The sequence below is a fragment of the Oncorhynchus masou genome, unplaced genomic scaffold (assembly GCF_036934945.1).
Source record: "Oncorhynchus masou masou isolate Uvic2021 unplaced genomic scaffold, UVic_Omas_1.1 unplaced_scaffold_965, whole genome shotgun sequence".
Lineage (NCBI taxonomy): Eukaryota > Metazoa > Chordata > Actinopteri > Salmoniformes > Salmonidae > Oncorhynchus > Oncorhynchus masou.
The window spans coordinates 218439-239796 of record NW_027016152.1 but is presented as its reverse complement, the minus strand read 5'-3'; the positions used below and the strand labels follow the sequence as shown (position 1 = coordinate 239796).

Here is a 21358-nt window from a genome sequence, read left to right as displayed (position 1 = left end):
CTACCTATTTATGAGCTGGTGATGTCACCAGGCAGGCCAAAACTCCATCCCACCAGAACAGGCTGTCATTTCAGACGGTCTTTTTAAACAGCTCGTACACTACAAGGGCATTATCAGAAATTTCAGAAATTACACAGATTTATTCCAACCTCATAGTGTGGAAATATATATAAACACAGAAAGGTCTAGTTTTTAATTGAACTGGGCCTTTAAAGTTGTCAGCACGACACGTGCTCCCACCCACTGCAAGACTATCCACTACAAGACCATCTATCCACTACAAGACCATCTATCCACTACAAGACCATCTACGCACTACAAGACCATCTATCCACTACAAGACCATCTATCCACTACAAGACCAACTATCCACTACAAGACCATCTATCCACTACAAGACCATCTATCCACTACAAGACTATCTATCCACTACAAGACCAACTATCCACTACAAGACCAACTATCCACTACAAGACCAACTATCCACTACAAGACCATCTATCCACTACAAGACCATCTATCCACTACAAGACCATCTATCCACTACAAGACCAACTATCCACTACAAGACCATCTATCCACTACAAGACCAACTATCCACTACAAGACCATCTATCCACTACAAGACCATCTATCCACTACAATACCATCTATCCACTACAAGACCATCTATCCACTACAAGACCATCTATCCACTACAAGACCATCTACGCACTACAAGACCATCTATCCACTACAAGACCATCTATCCACTACAAGACTATCTATCCACTACAAGACCATCTATCCACGACAAGACTATCCACTCACTATCCACCCACTAAAAGACTATCCACTACAAGACCATCTATCCACTACAAGACCATCTATCCACTACAAGACCATCTATCCACTACAAGACCATCTATCCACTACAAGACCATCTATCCACTACAAGACCATCTATCCTCTACAAGACCATCTATCCTCTACAAGACCATCTATCCACTACAAGACCAACTATCCACTACAAGACCAACTATCCACTACAAGACCATCTATCCACTACAAGACCATCTATCCACTACAAGACCATCTATCCTCTACAAGACCATCTATCCACTACAAGACCAACTATCCACTACAAGACCAACTATCCACTACAAGACCATCTATCCACTACAAGACCATCTATCCACTACAAGACTATCTATCCACTACAAGACCATCTATCCAGTACAAGACCATCTATCCACTACAAGACCATCTATCCTCTACAAGACCATCTATCCACTACAAGACCATCTACGCACTACAAGACCAACTATCCACTACAAGACCAGGGTGTTTACCTACGGAGCAGCAAGGTGAACTGACTCTCCTTGCCTTCAGGCTCAAACCCTACACCCCAACCTCCCGAGTGGTGCAGCGGTCTAAGGCACTGCATCTCAGTGCTAGAGGCATCACTACAGACCCTGGTTTGATTCCAGGCTGTATCACAACCGGCCGTGATTGGGAGTCCCATAGGGTGGCGCACAATTGGCTCACCGTCGTCCGGGTTAGGGTTTGGTTAAATAAAAAAATAAAATTCTAGGGACAATTAGGAGGCCTGCGTCTTGTGACCGTAGCGTACTTGTAGGTATGTACGGCAGGACCAAATCAGAGAGATAGGTAGGAGCAAGCCCATGTAATGCTTTGTAGGTTAGCAGTAAAACCTTGAAATCAGCCCTTGCTTTGACAGGAAGCCAGTGTAGGGAGGCTAGCACTGGAGTAATATGATCAAATTTTTTGGTTCTAGTCAGGATTCTAGCAGCCGTATTTAGCACAAACTGAAGTTTATTTAGTGCTTTATCCGGGTAGCCGGAAAGTAGAGCATTGCAGTAGTCTAACCTAGAAGTGACAAAAGCATGGATGAATTTTTCTGCATCATTTTTGGACAGAAAGTTTCTGATTTTTGCAATGTTACATAGATGGAAAAAAGCTGTCCTTGAAATGGTCTTGATATGTTCTTCAAAAGAGAGATCAGGGTCCAGAGTAACGCCGAGGTCCTTCGCAGTTTTATTTGAGACGACTGTACAACCATTAAGATTAATTGTCAGATTCAACTACCTTAACTAGTGCTGTAGTAAAACATGGACTGGATTTCGATACTAAGTTCATCAGTTATAATGATGAAAACATGGACTGGACTAAAATACAAAGTTCATCAGTTATAATGATGAAAACATGGACTGGACTAAAATACAAGGTTCATGAAGTTATAATGATGAAAACATGGACTGGACTAAAATACAAAGTTCATCAGTTATAATGATGAAAACATGGACTGGACTAAAATACAAAGTTCATCAGTTATAATGATGAAAACATGGACTGGACTAAAATACAAGGTTCATCAGTTAGAATGATGAAAATTTGGACTGGACTTCAATGCAAAGTTCATCAGTTGTAATGACGAAAACATTGATTCCATTCCAGGTACTACTAGACTAATGTTGACTCCATTCCAGGTACTACTGGACTAATGTTCACTCCATTCCAGGTACTAATGTTGACTCCATTCTAGGTACTAATGTTGACTCCATTCCAGGTACTAATGTTGACTCCATTCCAGGTACTACTGGACTAATGTTCACTCCATTCCAGGTACTAATGTTGACTCCATTCCAGGTACTAATGTTGACTCCATTCCAGGTACTACAAGACCATCTATCCACTACAAGACCATCTATCCACTACAAGACCATCTATCCACGACAAGACCATCTATCCAGTACAAGACCATCTATCCACTACAAGACCATCTATCCTCTACAAGACCATCTATCCACTACAAGACCATCTACGCACTACAAGACCAACTATCCACTACAAGACCAGGGTGTTTACCTACGGAGCAGCAAGGTGAACTGACTCTCCTTGCCTTCAGGCTCAAACCCTACACCCCAACCTCCCGAGTGGTGCAGCGGTCTAAGGCACTGCATCTCAGTGCTAGAGGCATCACTACAGACCCTGGTTTGATTCCAGGCTGTATCACAACCGGCCGTGATTGGGAGTCCCATAGGGTGGCGCACAATTGGCTCACCGTCGTCCGGGTTAGGGTTTGGTTAAATAAAAAAATAAAAAACCCTGAGTACTCCGTTCTGGTGTCTTGGTCCTCCCACCCCTGGGGGGGTCTTGTGGTGGAACGAGCTTCCTCATGAAGCTAGGACAGCAGAGTCCCTGTCCATCTTCTGAAAACGTGTGTACCTCTTCAAAGAGTATCTTAAATAAGACATGGTCTTGTGGTGGAACGAGCTTCATCATGAAGCTAGGACAGCAGAGTCCCTGTCCATCTTCTGAAAACGTGTGTACCTCTTCAAAGAGTATCTTAAATAAGACATCCCACTCTTATTTCCCCTCCAACTGAAATTATACTTGTCTGTTCCTACCAGCACTGACCTTGTTGATAACTACTTCAGTGAGTTAAAAAGGGACTTACTGTTACATGTGGTTGTCCCACCTTGCTATTTGAAGATGGATGCACTGACTGTAAGTCACTCTGGATAAGAGCGTCTGGTAAATTACTTAACTGTAAATCGTAAAAAAAAAAGTTTTATTTCGATCCCTGTCTGTTCTCCCAGTACTTCCTGTTTCTTTCGTTGGTTAGTTGAATTCTCGTCGTTGGTTAACGCATGGTTAACGGGTTGATGGTTGGTTACCACAGCTACAATGGTCCTTTCGTAGCTCCCAAAGGTCAAGTTAAAGGCGGGTCTTTAGGAGACAGGAGACGTGAACAGGAGGTAGAATAAAGGGAGAGAACTGGACTAGAGCCCTCTCATAACACATTAGAAACAGGGAGATGAAAAGAATGGAGCACATCAAAGAACAAGCGAGGCGAAAAGATGAAAAAGAAGACAGAATGGGTTGTTGGCCTGGATGGATGGAGGAATGAATGGATGATGGTGTGGGGGTGTCGGAGAGAGAGAACAGCAGTGGAGAACAGCATGCCATTGTACTTGAACACCAGGCACTGGGAGACACACACACACACACAAACACGGCTACACATACTGTCACACACGCTTACACAGACACACTGACAGGCACACAAGCGTATGCTTCTACCCACTGCCACACAGACTTGCGCTAGCTGGCATCTCAGAGGGCAGCCCTCTCTCCAGTCCTGTCCTGTCCTGGGTGTTGAAGCTAGCTGGATGTTGAAGCTCTTCGCCCCTCTGCAGAAGCCAGCCTGACCTCTCAGGTCCTCGTTCGTACCTGTGGACTGAGCTGAACCTTCAAAGCCTCTGTCTCTGCCTCCCCCTGAACCAGCCAACCGGTTACCTACATCCACCTCTGACCTATACAACCACAGCTCTACAGGACTGCTGAAGAACACGCTGCTTCTCCCACGACTGCTTGGAGGAGGAGAGGAGATCCATCACACTCCATCTGAGGTGACTAATGGACTCTAATGTATTGTTTGTGTATTGTAAATACTACGGCGTTAGTACAGTCAACAAAAACATTGTGGTATTGAAACATTCCACCTCAAGGTTAAGAATGTGTATTCCGTAGCTTGTTGGACCTGTCTGTGTCAGGATCTCACTGTCTATTACACTAATGTGTTTATTCTCTTTTAGGATCTCACTGTCTATTACACTAATGTGTTTATTCTCTTTTAGGATCTCACTGTCTATTACACTAATGTGTTTATTCTCTTTTAGGATCTCACTGTCTATTACACTAATGTGTTTATTCTCTTTTAGGATCTCACTGTCTATTATACTAATGTGTTTATTGTCTTTTATCATTAGTATGATACTGTAATTTATAAACTGGGTGGTTCAAGCCCTGAATGATGATTGGCTGAGAGCCGTGGTATATCAGACCGTATACCACAGGCACGACAAATCATTTATTTTTACTGCTCTATTTACGTGGGTAACCAGTTTATAATAGCAATAATGCACCTCGGGGGTGTGTGGCATATGGTCAATATACCACGAGTAAGGGCTGTAATCCAGGCACTCTGCGTTGCATCGTGCTTAAGAACAGCCCTTAGCTGTGGTATATTGGCCATATACCACCCCCCCCCCCCCCCCAGGCCTTATTGCTTAATTATCCGATGCCTATTCTTTTTAAAAACAATGTGGCATGAAACTAGAGAGGGGAAACTAAAGATGAAGGTCCCCTGTTAGACTATATTAATCACAGTCTTATTGAAATGAAACTAGAGAGGGGAAACTAAAGATGAAGGTCCCCTGTTAGACTATATTAATCACAGTCTTATTGAAATGAAACTAGAGAGGGGAAACTAAAGATGAAGGTCCCCTGTTAGACTATATTAATCACAGTCTTATTGAAATGAAACTAGAGAGGGGAAACTAAAGATGAAGGTCCCCTGTTAGACTATATTAATCACAGTCTTATTGAAATGAAACTAGAGAGGGGAAACTAAAGATGAAGGTCCCCTGTTAGACTATATTAATCACAGTCTTATTGAAATGAAACTAGAGAGGGGAAACTAAAGATGAAGGTCCCCTGTTAGACTATATTAATCACAGTCTTATTGAAATGAAACTAGAGAGGGGAAACTAAAGATGAAGGTCCCCTGTTAGACTATATTAATCACAGTCTTATTGAAATGAAACTAGAGAGGGGAAACTAAAGATGAAGGTCCCCTGTTAGACTATATTAATCACAGTCTTATTGAAATGAAACTAGAGAGGGGAAACTAAAGATGAAGGTCCCCTGTTAGACTAAATTAATCACAGTCTTATTGAAATGAAACTAGAGAGGGGAAACTAAAGATGAAGGTCCCCTGTTAGACTATATTAATCACAGTCTTATTGAAATGAAACTAGAGAGGGGAAACTAAAGATGAAGGTCCCCTGTTAGACTATATTAATCACAGTCTTATTGAAATGAAACTAGAGAGGGAAACTAAAGATGAAGGTCCCCTGTTAGACTATATTAATCACAGTCTTATTGAAATGAAACTAGAGAGGGAAACTAAAGATGAAGGTCCCCTGTTAGACTATATTAATCACAGTCTTATTGAAATGAAACTAGAGAGGGGAAACTAAAGATGAAGGTCCCCTGTTAGACTATATTAATCACAGTCTTATTGAAATGAAACTAGAGAGGGGAAACTAAAGATGAAGGTCCCCTGTTAGACTATATTAATCACAGTCTTATTGAAATGAAACTAGAGAGGGGAAACTAAAGATGAAGGTCCCCTGTTAGACTATATTAATCACAGTCTTATTGAAATGAAACTAGAGAGGGAAACTAAAGATGAAGGTCCCCTGTTAGACTATATTAATCACAGTCTTATTGAAATGAAACTAGTTAAAGATGAAGGTCCCCTGTTAGACTATATTAATCACAGTCTTATTGAAATGAAACTAGAGAGGGGAAACTAAAGATGAAGGTCCCCTGTTAGACTATATTAATCACAGTCTTATTGAAATGAAACTAGTTAAAGATGAAGGTCCCCTGTTAGACTATATTAATCACAGTCTTATTGAAATGAAACTTGTTAAAGATGAAGGTCCCCTGTTAGACAATATTAATCACAGTCTTATTGAAATGAAACTAGTTAAAGTTAAAGGTCCATCCCTCTTAGACAATATTTTAATCATCGTCTTATTTCATCACCCCGCTGGGCACAGACATCAGTTCAATGTCAAGTTTGGATTTACATGTGGTTGAGTTGTCAACTAACCGTCAATTCAACTTAAAATGAACAACAAATGTCACCAAGTCATTGGATTTAGGTTCAAAGTTAGGTGGGAAAAAAAATAGGACTTTTTGATCCGATAAGTTTTCCACGTTGATTCAACGTCATCACGTAGATTTGTTGTTGTTGTTGAAATGACGTGGAAACAACGGTGATTCAACCCATTTTTGCCCAGTGGGTTAACCGCTATCAATTTTGCCGATACAAGTAGTGATTGATCCATCTATTGTATCAGTCCAGCTGTCATTTCTCCCAGTGTAATTAAGACAGTCCAGAACAGAGTTAAACCGAGCTGGGTCCTCAGTCAACAGAGCCTGGGCCCACTGTACCAGTCCTGTATGAAAGCCCTGCTGTGTTCCGATCCTCCTCATGTTTTTCTGAGATGACCCAGTGTTCCGGCCAGGCAGGCGTAGCAGCTCGTAGCTCCAACACCCACAGCAGCACAGTCAATGGAAACCGTTCTCTCTCTGCTCCTTCGGGTCCACACTGGAATCCAGTCACTCTCAGTCCCCCCCTGCCTGTTTACAAATAGTTATGATAAACATTAGTTACAGTAGCTAAAAACTGGGATTATTTAGACTTTTAAATGTTTATGAATGCTATGCTAATCTGTGTAGGATTCAATAGACTGGGTGAATGGTACTTATGACTGACAACACAGCGCTTAGCTCTCTCAGTAGATGCCTACTGGAGAACTTTTATTTGTATTTATTTGAATCTTTTTAAGGAATTTCTCTTATTTACACTTTGTTCTAGATATTTGTGTCGGTAGCTATCAAGAAAACACAATGATTCATGATATGATTTACTATTATTCTGGTGGTTTAGAAGTTCATTTGCATAAGTGCAGTTCAGAAATGTCCTCAACTGGATCATTATACCAACCACTGCTTTTGATTTCATCTGGTTGTTAGGACGTTTGGCCTCGTCTGTCCCCAGTTGGCCTCCACATCAACCAGAGAGAAGGAGAGGGGCAAGAAGAAGAAGAAGAGGAGGAAGACATCTGTTTTTCAAGATTTCGGGGGTGCATAGACTTTCCACGGCTTGGGACTATTTTAGTGACACAAAGAGAAAGGACTTTAACATCCCAGTAACAACCAACGTGGTACAAATACTTACGAAAATCCAGCCAAATACCGGTAGACATCGTCAACCGTCACCACAACTGTTACTACTGCCACCGCAACAACAACAACAGCCTGACACCTTTACCATGGCGACCACCGGCATGCAGCTCCTGGGCCTGATCTTGTCTCTGGTTGGCTGGGTGGGCGGCTTCCTGGTATGCTCTGTTCCGCTGTGGCGCGTCACCGCCTTCATCGGCAACAACATCGTGACGGCTCAGATCATCTGGGAGGGGCTGTGGATGACCTGCATCGTCCAATCAACGGGCCAGATCCAGTGCAAGGTGTACGACAGTCTCTTGGCCCTGCCCAGCGACATGCAGGCGGCCCGGGGCCTCACCGTGCTCTCCGTCCTCCTCTGTGGCCTGGCCCTGGCTCTAGGTGTGGTGGGGGTAAAGTGCACCAAGTGTATTGGTCAGAATAGTCTGAAGGCTCGTATTGCAAGGATCTCCGGCTTTCTGTTCGGCATCGCTGGGTTTCTCTACCTGGTTCCTATCTGCTGGACGGCCCACTCCATTATCAGGGACTTCTATGATCCCCACGTGGCCGCGCCACACAAGAGAGAGCTAGGCCCCGCCCTATACCTGGGCTGGGGGGCGTCGGCCTTGCTCCTGATTGGTGGGTCGCTGCTGTATGCGGGGTCGAGTCCTCCCGGCATCCCCGGGTCTCCGACCTTCAGCAGCGACAGCAGCCCCCGTAGAGGACCTGCTGCTCAGGTCAAAGGTTACGTCTGATCGGAATGCCACAAAACCCCATGATTCTGTGATTCCATGATTCCGAGATTCTATGATTCCATGATTCCGCCCTGACAACATGAAAAACCCTCCTCTCTTAGTATTTATACTTTTTAATACTTTGGAATGTTAATGTTATTATTATTCGGTGGTGCTTTTTCTCATTCTTTCAAAAGAGGCACTAGGAGGTTATGAAGGGAATTGTGAAATCATTTTGCTATTTCATGTGTCCCTGTTGTCCTCCGATAACCCTATTGTCTGTCAGTCTGTCTGTCAGTGTAAAACCCAATAAAATCAGCAGTCTTTCAATTCCTCTCTGGGAAACTCCTCTGTGTGAATTCATCTATTCTAGGATACAGTAGAGCCTATATTCGCTTCAAACCAAAGGATTAGGATGGTCACCAAGAGTAAATGTCTTGGCATTGTAGTGGGCCAACGGAACACGTTGTCATGTCGTCACCATTGTGACCTGTGAGTGGTGGTGCAGATTGGAACAGAACAATGGAACAATGGGGAACTGTGTATGTGTGTACGTCTGTGAGTGTGTGGTGTAGCGCGGATGGAGAGAGCACCAGCCAAGGGCCTTTTATTCCCAACCAGCTACCACTCATCCTCCATCTCCCATCAGGTCATCACTACAGACTGTACAGTTATCTCCATGTTTCAATGTCTCCAGTCCAGTCTAGATGTCAAAACCGGGCTCCTGTCCTCAGTTCTTAGGGGACACTGCCCGCGTCCCAAATACCACCCTATTCCCTATACAGTTCCATGCTTTTGATGGAAACATAGAGCTCTGGTTTAAAACTAGTGCACTACAATGAGCTCTGATCAAACAAAGTGCACTATATAGGGTTCAATTTAATTTCAGACACAGACTCCAGTCCAGTCCAACAGAACCAGGCTCCTCACAAATGATTGGCTGTCAATGACATCATCAGGTGATGATGTCATTGCATCGTTCCCATACACCGTAAGACAGGGTTCGTCAGCTAGGTTTTTGCCTCGGGGCCCAAAAGGTTTTCAGAGACAATAGTCGGCGGGCCGGAACACAATTAGCATATAATAGGAGCAAAGTTAATAGATCCATACAGTACAAATGGAACAACATTGTTTTTGAACACGTGATTAATATGTAATACAATAACATAATCATTTTGAATTGATTAAACTCATAAAATCCCCAATGTCTTCTTATTCAGTTATTATTGTTGTGAATGTCTCTGTGTGTTGATTAGCAGGGGAAAAACAGCTCTAGAATAGTCTACTGGAGGCTACGCTAGTTATATTTACATCAACATTCCTTATTCAGTTATTATTGTTGTGTGTCTCTGTGTGTTGATTGGCAGGGGAAAAACAGCTCTAGAATAGTCTACTGGAGGCTACGCTAGTTATATTTACATCAACATTCCTTATTCAGTTATTATTGTTGTGAATGTCTCTGTGTGTTGATTAGCAGGGGAAAAACAGCTCTTGAATAGTCTACTGGAGGCTACGCTAGTTATATTTACATCAACATTCCTTATTCAGTTATTATTGTTGTGAATGTCTCTGTGTGTTGATTAGCAGGGGAAAAACAGCTCTAGAATAGTCTACTGGAGGCTACGCTAGTTATATTTACATCAACATTCCTTATTCAGTTATTATTGTTGTGAATGTCTCTGTGTGTTGATTAGCAGGGGAAAAACAGCTCTAGAATAGTCTACTGGAGGATACGCTAGTTATATTTACATCAACATTCCTTATTCATTTATTATTGTTGTGAATGTCTCTGTGTGTTGATTAGCAGGGGAAAAACAGCTCTAGAATAGTCTACTGGAGGCTACGCTAGTTATATTTACATCAACATTCCTTATTCAGTTATTATTGTTGTGAATGTCTCTGTGTGTTGATTAGCAGGGGAAAAACAGCTCTAGAATAGTCTACTGGAGGCTACGCTAGTTATATTTACATCAACATTCCTTATTCAGTTATTATTGTTGTGAATGTCTCTGTGTGTTGATTAGCAGGGGAAAAACAGCTCTAGAATAGTCTACTGGAGGCTACGCTAGTTATATTTACATCAACATTCCTTCAGAACAATGACCTTCCATATACTGGAAGATCTGATGTCAAATCTCCACTGTTGATTGAGTACATCAGAAGAAATGACAAACATCTCTCCATTCCAACGGTAAGTGTGTGTGTGTTTTGTCAAAGCATGTTATGTGGGATGTGTTCAGTGCCAGTAATAACTATTGTATTCATGAGACATAGTTGACATCCTTCAGATTCTACAGTTGCAGCGCTGTTATAGCTACTTTAATTTGATAAGCCATTTCATAAGGTCTATCCATCTTATAAATATGACAACCCACATCACTAATAATGACTACCAATGTATCATATATAAATGCAGTTTTCATTAACTGTACAGTAGCAGATAAGGATCACAGTGCATGGCATGTAGCCTCTTAGTGTAGGTATATAAATAAATCAAGTCACATATTTTAAACACACACATTCTACTTTTAATTCAAGTAGATGTTCTGCACACAAAATGGTATCCATCTCATTAAATTAAACACGTTGTCATCTGCTATAAGCAGTTGTTTATACATCGTCTTGTTTCTTTGACTGGTGGGTGGTGAGGAAGCTCTTGGCAGCTTGTCTCTGTGTCCAACTCTACCAGCTAACAGTAGAGACTAGTAGACAGTCTTCTTCTCTCTGTGTTCAGCCCTACCAGTTAACAGTAGAGACTAGTAGACAGTCTTCCTCTCTCTGTGTCCAGCCCTACCAGCTAACAGTAGAGACTAGTAGACAGTCTTCCTCTCTCTGTGTCCAGCCCTACCAGCTAACAGTAGAGACTAGTAGATAGTCTTCCTCTCTCTCTGTGTCCAGCCCTACCAGCTATCAGTAGAGACTAGTAGACAGTCTTCCTCTCTCTGTGTGTCCAGCCCTACCAGCTAACAGTAGAGACTAGTAGATAGTATTCCTCTCTCTCTGTGTCCAGCCCTACCAGCTATCAGTAGAGACTAGTAGACAGTCTTCCTCTCTCTGTGTGTCCAGCCCTACCAGCTATCAGTAGAGACTAGTAGACAGTCTTCCTCTCTCTCTGTGTCCAGCTCTACCAGCTAACAATAGAGACTAGTAGACAGTCTTCCTCTCTCTCTGTGCCCAGCTCTACCAGCTATCAGTAGAGACTAGTAGACAGTCTTCTTCTCTCTCTGTGTCCAGCCCTACCAGCTATCAGTAGAGACTAGTAGACAGTCTTCCTCTCTCTGTGTCCAGCCCTACCAGCTAACAGTAGAGACTAGTAGACAGTCTTCCTCTCTCTCTGTGTCCAGCCCTACCAGCTAACAGTAGAGACTAGTAGACAGTCTTCCTCTCTCTCTGTGTCCAGCCCTACCAGCTATCAGTAGAGACTAGTAGACAGTCTTCCTCTCTCTCTGTGTCCAGCCCTACCAGCTATCAGTAGAGACTAGTAGACAGTCTTCCTCTCTCTCTGTGTCCAGCCCTACCAGCTAACAGTAGAGACTAGTAGACAGTCTTCCTCTCTCTCTGTGTCCAGCCCTACCAGCTATCAGTAGAGACTAGTAGACAGTCTTCCTCTCTCTCTGTGTCCAGCCCTACCAGCTATCAGTAGAGACTAGTAGACAGCCTTCCTCTCTCTCTGTGTCCAGCCCTACCAGCTAACAGTAGAGACTAGTAGACAGTCTTCCTCTCTCTGTGTCCAGCTCTACCAGCTAACAGTAGAGACTAGTAGACAGTCTTCCTCTCTCTGTGTGTCCAGCCCTACCAGCTAACCTTAGAGACTAGTAGACAGTCTTCCTCTCTCTGTGTCCAGCCCTACCAGCTAACAGTAGAGACTAGTAGACAGTCTTCCTCTCTCTGTGTGTCCAGCCCTACCAGCTAACAGTAGAGACTAGTAGACAGTCTTCCTCTCTCTGTGTCCAGCCCTACCAGCTAACAGTAGAGACTAGTAGACAGTATTCCTCTCTCTGTGTGTCCAGCCCTACCAGCTATCAGTAGAGACTAGTAGACAGTCTTCCTCTCTCTGTGTCCAGCCCTACCAGCTAACCTTAGAGACTAGTAGACAGTCTTCCTCTCTCTGTGTCCAGCCCTACCAGCTAACCTTAGAGACTAGTAGACAGTCTTCCTCTCTCTGTGTCCAGCCCTACCAGCTAACCTTAGAGACTAGTAGACAGTCTTCCTCTCTCTCTGTGTCCAGCCCTACCAGCTAACAGTAGAGACTAGTAGACAGTCTTCCTCTCTCTGTGTTCAGCCCTACCAGCTAACAGTAGAGACTAGTAGACAGTCTTCCTCTCTCTCTGTGTCCAGCCCTACCAGCTAACAGTAGAGACTAGTAGACAGTCTTCCTCTCTCTGTGTCCAGCTCTACCAGCAAACAGTAGAGACTAGTAGACAGTCTTCCTCTCTCTCTGTGTTCAGCCCTACCAGCTAACAGTAGAGACTAGTAGACAGTCTTCCTCTCTCTGTGTTCAGCCCTACCAGCTAACAGTAGAGACTAGTAGACAGTCTTCCTCTCTCTCTGTGTCCAGCCCTACCAGCTAACAGTAGAGACTAGTAGACAGTCTTCCTCTCTCTGTGTTCAGCCCTACCAGCTAATAGTAGAGACTAGTAGAGACAGAGACACAATGTCATTGTATGGAGCATCAGCAGCACAGCCAAAACAATGGCCTCCAGTGTTGTGAGTGCCAGGTAGTGACTCATACATAGAAATATAATCCACAGAAAAGGGCTTGGAACCTCTAACCCTGGAAATTTGACTTGTATATGGATGGGTACACTCACATTGGCTGTCAGTCCAACCATAATGCCATCATTGACTTTAATGGGGTGGGTCGTTCTATGCATTCTGCTTCTATGTACTCATCTATGACCTAAGTAAACCTATGTATACCAGTGTAGGGAGGAGGAGAGTGTGATGAAATACAGCAAGGCAGTTCCTCTTATTCCTCATAACAATGTGATGGAATGGATAGATGGCTGGGTAGGGCCTGATCAACACTTGATGACGTAGGCCAATACCTGCTGACTGACGGATGGCTCATAACAATGTGATGGAATGGATAGATGGCTGAGTAGGGCCTGATCAACACTTGATGACGTGGGCCAATACCTGCTGACGGAAGGATGGCTCAGAACAATGGCCGTGATTGCACAAATGGAATGGCACCAACCACATGGAAACCATGTGTTCTATGTATATGTGCTACCCGTCCACCCCAACTAAAGTGCCACCAACCTCCTGTGGCCTAGACACATAGAAGGTTGCAGCTCCACCACCCACCAACACTTAACCATCCCTCTCTTCTCTTGAACAATTTCATGTCGATTAAATTGGCTCACACAGGTAGACTGTGAATTGGGCCTCCGATTTGTTCTCTCATTTAAATGTCTCCCTGTATTTCACTTTATCAAACTGAGTAGAATTGAGGCGAACCAACTGATCAGAAAAGCGCCATTTGTGAGGATTTATTGAGTACCCAGTAAGGCTTTCTTGTTGCACCGTCATAAAAATATTCCTCTGTTATGGAACCCATGTCCACTTGAATGAACTGTACACAACCAAGTCCCCCTGTACAATCCCCTCTTCAGACTGTAGGGGGCAACGTCACAATACCTTTTGGAATAGACGGACTTCACCACCGAACCACAGAGTTTCTAAACCCGAAACAGGAAGTAGGAAGTAGCAAATAACTTTACAGCTGGCTAGCGATTTATACAGTGAATGTGTTAAAATAATTGTTGGATTGACCAAAAAAAAAAAAATAACGTTCTCGTCAGCTAGCCTGCGTCATTGGATCAGCCATGGGAAAGGGTGGTGGTACATTTGAGAGGCTTCTTGGTAAGATATGAGTATCTAAACATTTTACACCGGTGATTGTTTTTTTGCGTATTGTTTTGGCAGGCGTCTGGGGCTGTGTCACAGCCCTGCTAACAAGCTAACATTAGCTAACGTTACCTAGCTAAACTTGGCGTTGTCTGTGTTCAGTTCGACGATAGGCCGAGGCCTCTAATCGAGTATCGTCTTTTCTATCGAGTATTGCAGTGTAACTGCTTATCAATAACATGTCATTTAATCTACCAAACACTATGCTTACATGCCAGGCATTTTGTCTAGCCTAGGTTAGCTTGGCTAGCTAGCATGCTAGCAACGCGATCAGAGGATGTTGTGTGGGTGCGCTGCGCCCCGCTTTTCCCGACATAAAAAATACAAACATATTTGTTTAGTTGGATATCCCCGATCGTCAGACATAAATAATTGTTTTTATAATTTGCATAACTTTCATTATTTGCCATCCAGCTAGCTAGTTGTTCTAGATATATTAGCTCTATCCAGCTCACCCCACTGCGCCAGACAACGTCACCAGACATATGTTCTTATCAGTCTCATCGTAGACTAACTTCAACCCCAAAACAGTTTAGACAACTCGCTGACAACTGTAATCATCAGTAGATTGCTTCAAGTGTTCTGATGTTATTGAGGTGTCTATTGTTGAGCCCTGTGTTGGCATAATAAATTAAGGTCAGCACATCATAAACTGGCCAACAGAAAAGGCCGAAGGATTGTGTCAATCATAATAACATACAGGCTCATTCCCGGTTACCGACGTTTCCTCTTAGTTTTGCAACAGCCGCAAGCTAGTTAGTTACTGTGTAGAAATGCATTCCATAACAACATACCTTAATCCACTCACTATTAATCACTAACTAGGCCTACCCCACCCCCATCAGTTACTGAATGGAGAAATCCTCTGTTTCATACTACAGTGATGGAACAATATGATCAGTTCCATTTGTATAGTCCCACGCGCCTGGACTTGTTCATGTTGTAGTCTAAATTGTGATGTGGTTAAGGCTGCTTTCTGAGTCATTAATGATTTTGAATAGGCGCTAGTCACAATCAATTTCACCTGCTCACAAGTAAACGCACAACTCCACCGTTTAGAGAAATAACCTTACACCTGAAAGCTTAGGCTTTGTCTTATCCACCCTGGTTAAAAGACCCTCACACTTCTCTTTTCTTACTAACACTGACTTAGCTGATAGCTACTTTATTGAGCAAAAGTCTACTTGCCACGACTGTGATATGTGGTTGTCTCACCAAGCTATTTTAAGATTAATGCAGTGACTGTAAGTCGCTCTGGATAACGTTGTCTGCTGAATGACTAAAATGTTTATGATGATCTTGAATGAAAGACATGTGAGACACTGAACCCTCTCCTCTGTCTGCAGATAAAGCAACCAGTCAGCTGCTGCTGGAGACAGACTGGGAGTCCATCCTGCAGATCTGTGATCTCATTCGTCAAGGAGACACACAGTGAGTAGTAGCGTGCCGAGTACACCACGGCCCTGATCAAATACTTAGAATCCTTCCTTCCTTCTGGTAATCACTAGCCTAATCTCTGTGATTGGATCATTGTAGTGGAGAGGTCCTTAAGTGTTTCCGTGACGAGGCCTAGGAAGGAAGGAACCATTTGAAAATAATTGGAACTAGCCCCATGTGTCTCCACACGATAGAAGTGTGTCTGGTCTGATCAGTGTTTCTGTGACGAGGCCTAGGAAGGAAGGAACCATTTGAAAATAATTGGAACTAGCCCCATCTCTCCACACGATAGAAGTGTGTCTGGTCTGATCAGTGTTTCTGTGACGAGGCAAAGGAAGGAAGGAACCATTTGAAAATAATTGGAACTAGCCCCATGTCTCCACACGATAGAAGTGTGTCTGGTTTGATCAGTGTTTCCGTGACGAGGCCTAGGAAGGAAGGAAGGAACCATTTGAAAATAATTGGAACTAGCCCCATGTCTCCACACAATAGAAGTGTGTCTGGTCTGATCAGTGTTTCTGTGACGAGGCCTAGGAAGGAAGGAAGGAACCATTTGAAAATAATTGGAACTAGCCCCATGTCTCCACACAATAGAAGTGTGTCTGGTCTGATCAGTGTTTCCGTGACGAGGCCTAGGAAGGAAGGAAGGAACCATTTGAAAATAATTGGAACTAGCCCCATGTCTCCACACAATAGAAGTGTGTCTGGTCTGATCAGTGTTTCTCTTCCTGCAGGGCGAAGTATGCCATCGGAGCCATTAAGAAGAAGCTGATGGATAAGAACCCGCATGTGGTCCTTTATGGTCTTGAGGTGGGTTAGGAGACCGACCAATGCTGCGTGGATCTACGCTGAACCACTCCCCACTTGTAATGACACAATCACAACCTTCTAGTGCTGCGTTACAGGATGGCTGATCAGTCATTCACATTGGGCCATATTCAGATGTTTTGAATAAGAAATGCGTTCAGGAAATGATATCCAGATATATATATATATATATATACATACGCCTGGATCACACCGACAGCGTTATTCCATGTTGATACACCAGAGGTACGTTCGTTTCCAGTGGAACGCTGCGTTTGCCTTGCAGCATTGCAGAGGCAGTGTGTTCTGTGTGGTGCACATGTTGGATTTGTTGAAGGTAAGCATCAAACTGTATGTGTAGACGGCTTGACAGAAATGGTAGCAGAAGGTGAATGTTGAACTTTAGTTTGCCCGCATATCCAGATGATGCTGCGTAACATTTTGCGTAATGACGCTGTCGGTGTAACCAAGGTGACAGGCTAGTTACATTGTGAAAGGTCTGACGTGAGGCGTAATCAGAAGAATTAGGCCTCTGTGTTGTGAAGTGTGATTGAGTGTTTCTTCCCCCTGTCAGGTGTTGGAGTCAGTAGTGAAGAACTGTGGTCAGACGGTCCATGATGAGGTGGCCTGTAAAACCACCATGGAGGAGCTGAAGGATCTACTGAAGGTGACCCTGTCTTGATTCACCCCCTGTACCCCTCCTTCAGCCCCTGTACCCCTCCTTCAGCACCTGTACCCCTCCTTCAGCCCCTGTACCCCTCCTTCAGTCCCTCTACACCTCCTTCAGCCCCTCTACTCCTCCTTCAGCCCCTCTACCCCTCCTTCAGCCCCTCTACCCCTCCTTCAGCCCCTCTACCCCTCCTTCAGCCCCTCTACCCCTCCTTCAGCCCCTCTACCCCTCCTTCAGCCCCTCTACCCCTCCTTCAGCCCCTCTACCCCTCCTTCAGCCCCTCTACCCCTCCTTCAGCCCCTCTACCCCTCCTTCAGCCCCTGTACCCCTCCTTCAGCCCCTGTACCCCTTCTTCAGCCCCTGTACCCCTTCTTCAGCCCCTCTACCCCTCCTTCAGCCCCTCTACACCTTCCTTTCATCCCTGCCATGCGTCATCTTTCTTAGCATCATAGCAGAGAGATACTCTTAATGATCGGCTATGAAAAGCCAACTGACATTTCCTCCTGAGGTGCTGACTTGCTGCACCCTCGACAACTACTGTGATTATTATTATTTGACCATGCTGGTCATCTATGAACATTTGAACATCTTGGCCATGTTCTGTTATAATCTCCACCCAGCACAGCCAGAAGAGGACTGGCCACCCCTCATAGCCTGGTTCCTCTCTAGGTTTCTTCCTAGGTTTAGGCTTTTCTAGAGAGTTTTTCCTAGCCACCGTGCTTCTACACCTGCATTGCTTGCTGTTTGGGGTTTTAGGCTGGGTTTCTGTACAGCACTTTGAGATATCAGCTGATGTACGAAGGGCTATATAAATAAATTTGATTTGATTTCACTTACATTATTTCCCAGGTGGGGCACAAAGGCTCACAGGTCAACATCAATAGTCTCTTAAACCAAAAGTTTTAATTGAAACCAACTGAAGCCAAATCATTTTAAGCAGGTTACTCAGATGTTTCTCTCTCTCCCCCTCCCACTCTCCACTTGTCAGTTCTACTCCAGGGACGCTCCATTGAGACCTGGAGGACTCCATTCTGATGGGTCATTCCTTAAAACAAGTGATGGAGTCACGTCCTCACCCTTACCTCCACTCCTTGTTGTATAGGAGTGTTACTCTAGAGTGGACTGGTCTGCTGTGGTCTTCTACAGGCCTACATCCCATCAATCTCCTCCTTGTTGTATAGGAGTGTTACTCTAGAGTGGACTGGTCTGCTGTGGTCTTCTCCAGGCCTACATCCCATCAATCTCCTCCTTGTTGTATAGGAGTGTTACTCTAGAGTGGACTGGTCTTCTCCAGGCCTACATCCCATCAATCTCCTCCTTGTTGTATAGGAGTGTTACTCTAGAGTGGACTGGTCTGCTGTGGTCTTCTACAGGCCTACATCCCATCAATCTCCTCCTTGTTGTATAGGAGTGTTACTCTAGAGTGGACTGGTCTGCTCTGGTCTTCTACAGGCCTACATCCCATCAATCTCCTCCTTGTTGTATAGGAGTGTTACTCTAGAGTGGACTGGTCTGCTGTGGTCTTCTACAGGCCTACATCCCATCAATCTCCTCCTTGTTGTATAGGAGTGTTACTCTAGAGTGGACTGGTCTGCTGTGGTCTTCTACAGGCCTACATCCCATCAATCTCCTCCTTGTTGTATAGGAGTGTTACTCTAGAGTGGACTGGTCTGCTGTGGTCTTCTACAGGCCTACATCCCATCAATCTCCTCCTTGTTGTATAGGAGTGTTACTCTAGAGTGGACTGGTCTGCTGGTCTTCTACAGGCCTACATCCCATCAATCTCCTCCTTGTTGTATAGGAGTGTTACTCTAGAGTGGACTGGTCTGCTGTGGTCTTCTACAGGCCTACATCCCATCAATCTCCTCCTTGTTGTATAGGAGTGTTACTCTAGAGTGGACTGGTCTGCTGGTCTTCTACAGGCCTACATCCCACCAATCTCCTCCTTGTTGTATAGGAGTGTTACTCTAGAGTGGACTGGTCTGCTGTGGTCTTCTACAGGCCTACATCCCACCAATCTCCTCCTTGTTGTATAGGAGTGTTACTCTAGAGTGGACTGGTCTGCTCTGGTCTTCTACAGGTCTACATCCCAACAATCTCCTCCTTGTTGTATAGGAGTGTTACTCTAGAGTGGACTGGTCTGCTGTGGTCTTCTACAGGCCTACATCCCATCAATCTCCTCCTTGTTGTATAGGAGTGTTACTCTAGAGTGGACTGGTCTGCTGGTCTTCTACAGGCCTACATCCCATCAATCTCCTCCTTGTTGTATAGGAGTGTTACTCTAGAGTGGACTGGTCTGCTGGTCTTCTACAGGCCTACATCCCATCAATCTCCTCCTTGTTGTATAGGAGTGTTACTCTAGAGTGGACTGGTCTGCTGTGGTCTTCTACAGGCCTACATCCCATCAATCTCCTCCTTGTTGTATAGGAGTGTTACTCTAGAGTGGACTGGTCTGCTGTGGTCTTCTACAGGCCTACATCCCATCAATCTCCTCCTTGTTGTATAGGAGTGTTACTCTAGAGTGGACTGGTCTGCTGTGGTCTTCTACAGGCCTACATCCCATCAATCTCCTCCTTGTTGTATAGGAGTGTTACTCTAGAGTGGACTGGTCTGCTCTGGTCTTCTACAGGCCGACATCCCATCAATCTCCTCCTTGTTGTATAGGAGTGTTACTCTAGAGTGGACTGGTCTGCTGTGGTCTTCTACAGGTCTACATCCCATCAATCTCCTCCTTGTTGTATAGGAGTGTTACTCTAGAGTGGACTGGTCTGCTGTGGTCTTCTACAGGCCTACATCCCATCAATCTCCTCCTTGTTGTATAGGAGTGTTACTCTAGAGTGGACTGGTCTGCTGGTCTTCTACAGGCCTACATCCCATCAATCTCCTCCTTGTTGTATAGGAGTGTTACTTTAGAGTGGACAGGTCTGCTGGTCTTCTACAGGTCTACATCCCATCAATCTCCTCCTTGTTGTATAGGAGTGTTACTCTAGAGTGGACTGGTCTGCTGGTCTTCTACAGGCCTACATCCCATCAATCTCCTCCTTGTTGTATAGGAGTGTTACTCTAGAGTGGACTGGTCTACTGGTCTTCTACAGGCCTACATCCCATCAATCTCCTCCTTGTTGTATAGGAGTGTTACTCTAGAGTGGACTGGTCTGCTGTGGTCTTCTACAGGCCTACATCCCATCAATCTCCTCCTTGTTGTATAGGAGTGTTACTCTAGAGTGGACTGGTCTGCTGTGGTCTTCTACAGGCCTACATCCCATCAATCTCCTCCTTGTTGTATAGGAGTGTTACTCTAGAGTGGACTGGTCTGCTGTGGTCTTCTACAGGCCTACATCCCATCAATCTCCTCCTTGTTGTATAGGAGTGTTACTCTAGAGTGGACTGGTCTGCTGGTCTTCTACAGGCCTACATCCCATCAATCTCCTCCTTGTTGTATAGGAGTGTTACTCTAGAGTGGACTGGTCTGCTGGTCTTCTACAGGCCTACATCCCATCAATCTCCTCCTTGTTGTATAGGAGTGTTACTCTAGAGTGGACTGGTCTGCTGTGGTCTTCTACAGGCATACATCCATCAATCTCCTCCTTGTTGTATAGGAGTGTTACTCTAGAGTGGACTGGTCTGCTCTGGTCTTCTACAGGCCTACATCCCATCAATCTCCTCCTTGTTGTATAGGAGTGTTACTCTAGAGTGGACTGGTCTGCTGTGGTCTTCTACAGGCATACATCCCATCAATCTCCTCCTTGTTGTATAGGAGTGTTACTCTAGAGTGGACTGGTCTGCTGTGGTCTTCTACAGGCATACATCCATCAATCTCCTCCTTGTTGTATAGGAGTGTTACTCTAGAGTGGACTGGTCTGCTGTGGTCTTCTACAGGCCTACATCCCATCAATCTCCTCCTTGTTGTATAGGAGTGTTACTCTAGAGTGGACTGGTCTGCTCTGGTCTTCTACAGGCCTACATCCCATCAATCTCCTCCTTGTTGTAT

At 44.5% G+C, this 21358-nt stretch overlaps 2 protein-coding genes across 8 annotated transcripts in view; both read left to right on the top strand.

Annotated features, from left to right (window-relative positions):
- The first annotated feature begins 3918 nt into the window (after positions 1-3918).
- Positions 3919-8874, top strand: LOC135538437 (claudin-6-like). Its single transcript, XM_064964338.1, has 2 exons — positions 3919-4415; positions 7618-8874. The coding sequence occupies exon 2, from the start codon at positions 7917-7919 to the stop codon at positions 8559-8561; it is 645 nt and encodes a 214-aa protein (XP_064820410.1). The 5' UTR covers positions 3919-4415; positions 7618-7916; the 3' UTR covers positions 8562-8874.
- A 5368-nt stretch (positions 8875-14242) lies between these two features.
- Positions 14243-21358, top strand: part of LOC135538436 (hepatocyte growth factor-regulated tyrosine kinase substrate-like) — a 63607-nt gene continuing 56491 nt past the window's right edge. For all 7 annotated transcript variants that reach the window (XM_064964337.1, XM_064964335.1, XM_064964334.1 and 4 more), the window contains exons 1-4: positions 14243-14408; positions 15800-15884; positions 16625-16700; positions 17272-17364. In XM_064964337.1, coding sequence (XP_064820409.1) covers positions 14372-14408; positions 15800-15884; positions 16625-16700; positions 17272-17364 — 291 coding nt within the window. In that variant the 5' untranslated portion in view covers positions 14243-14371. The remainder of the gene's footprint in view (positions 14409-15799; positions 15885-16624; positions 16701-17271; positions 17365-21358) is intronic.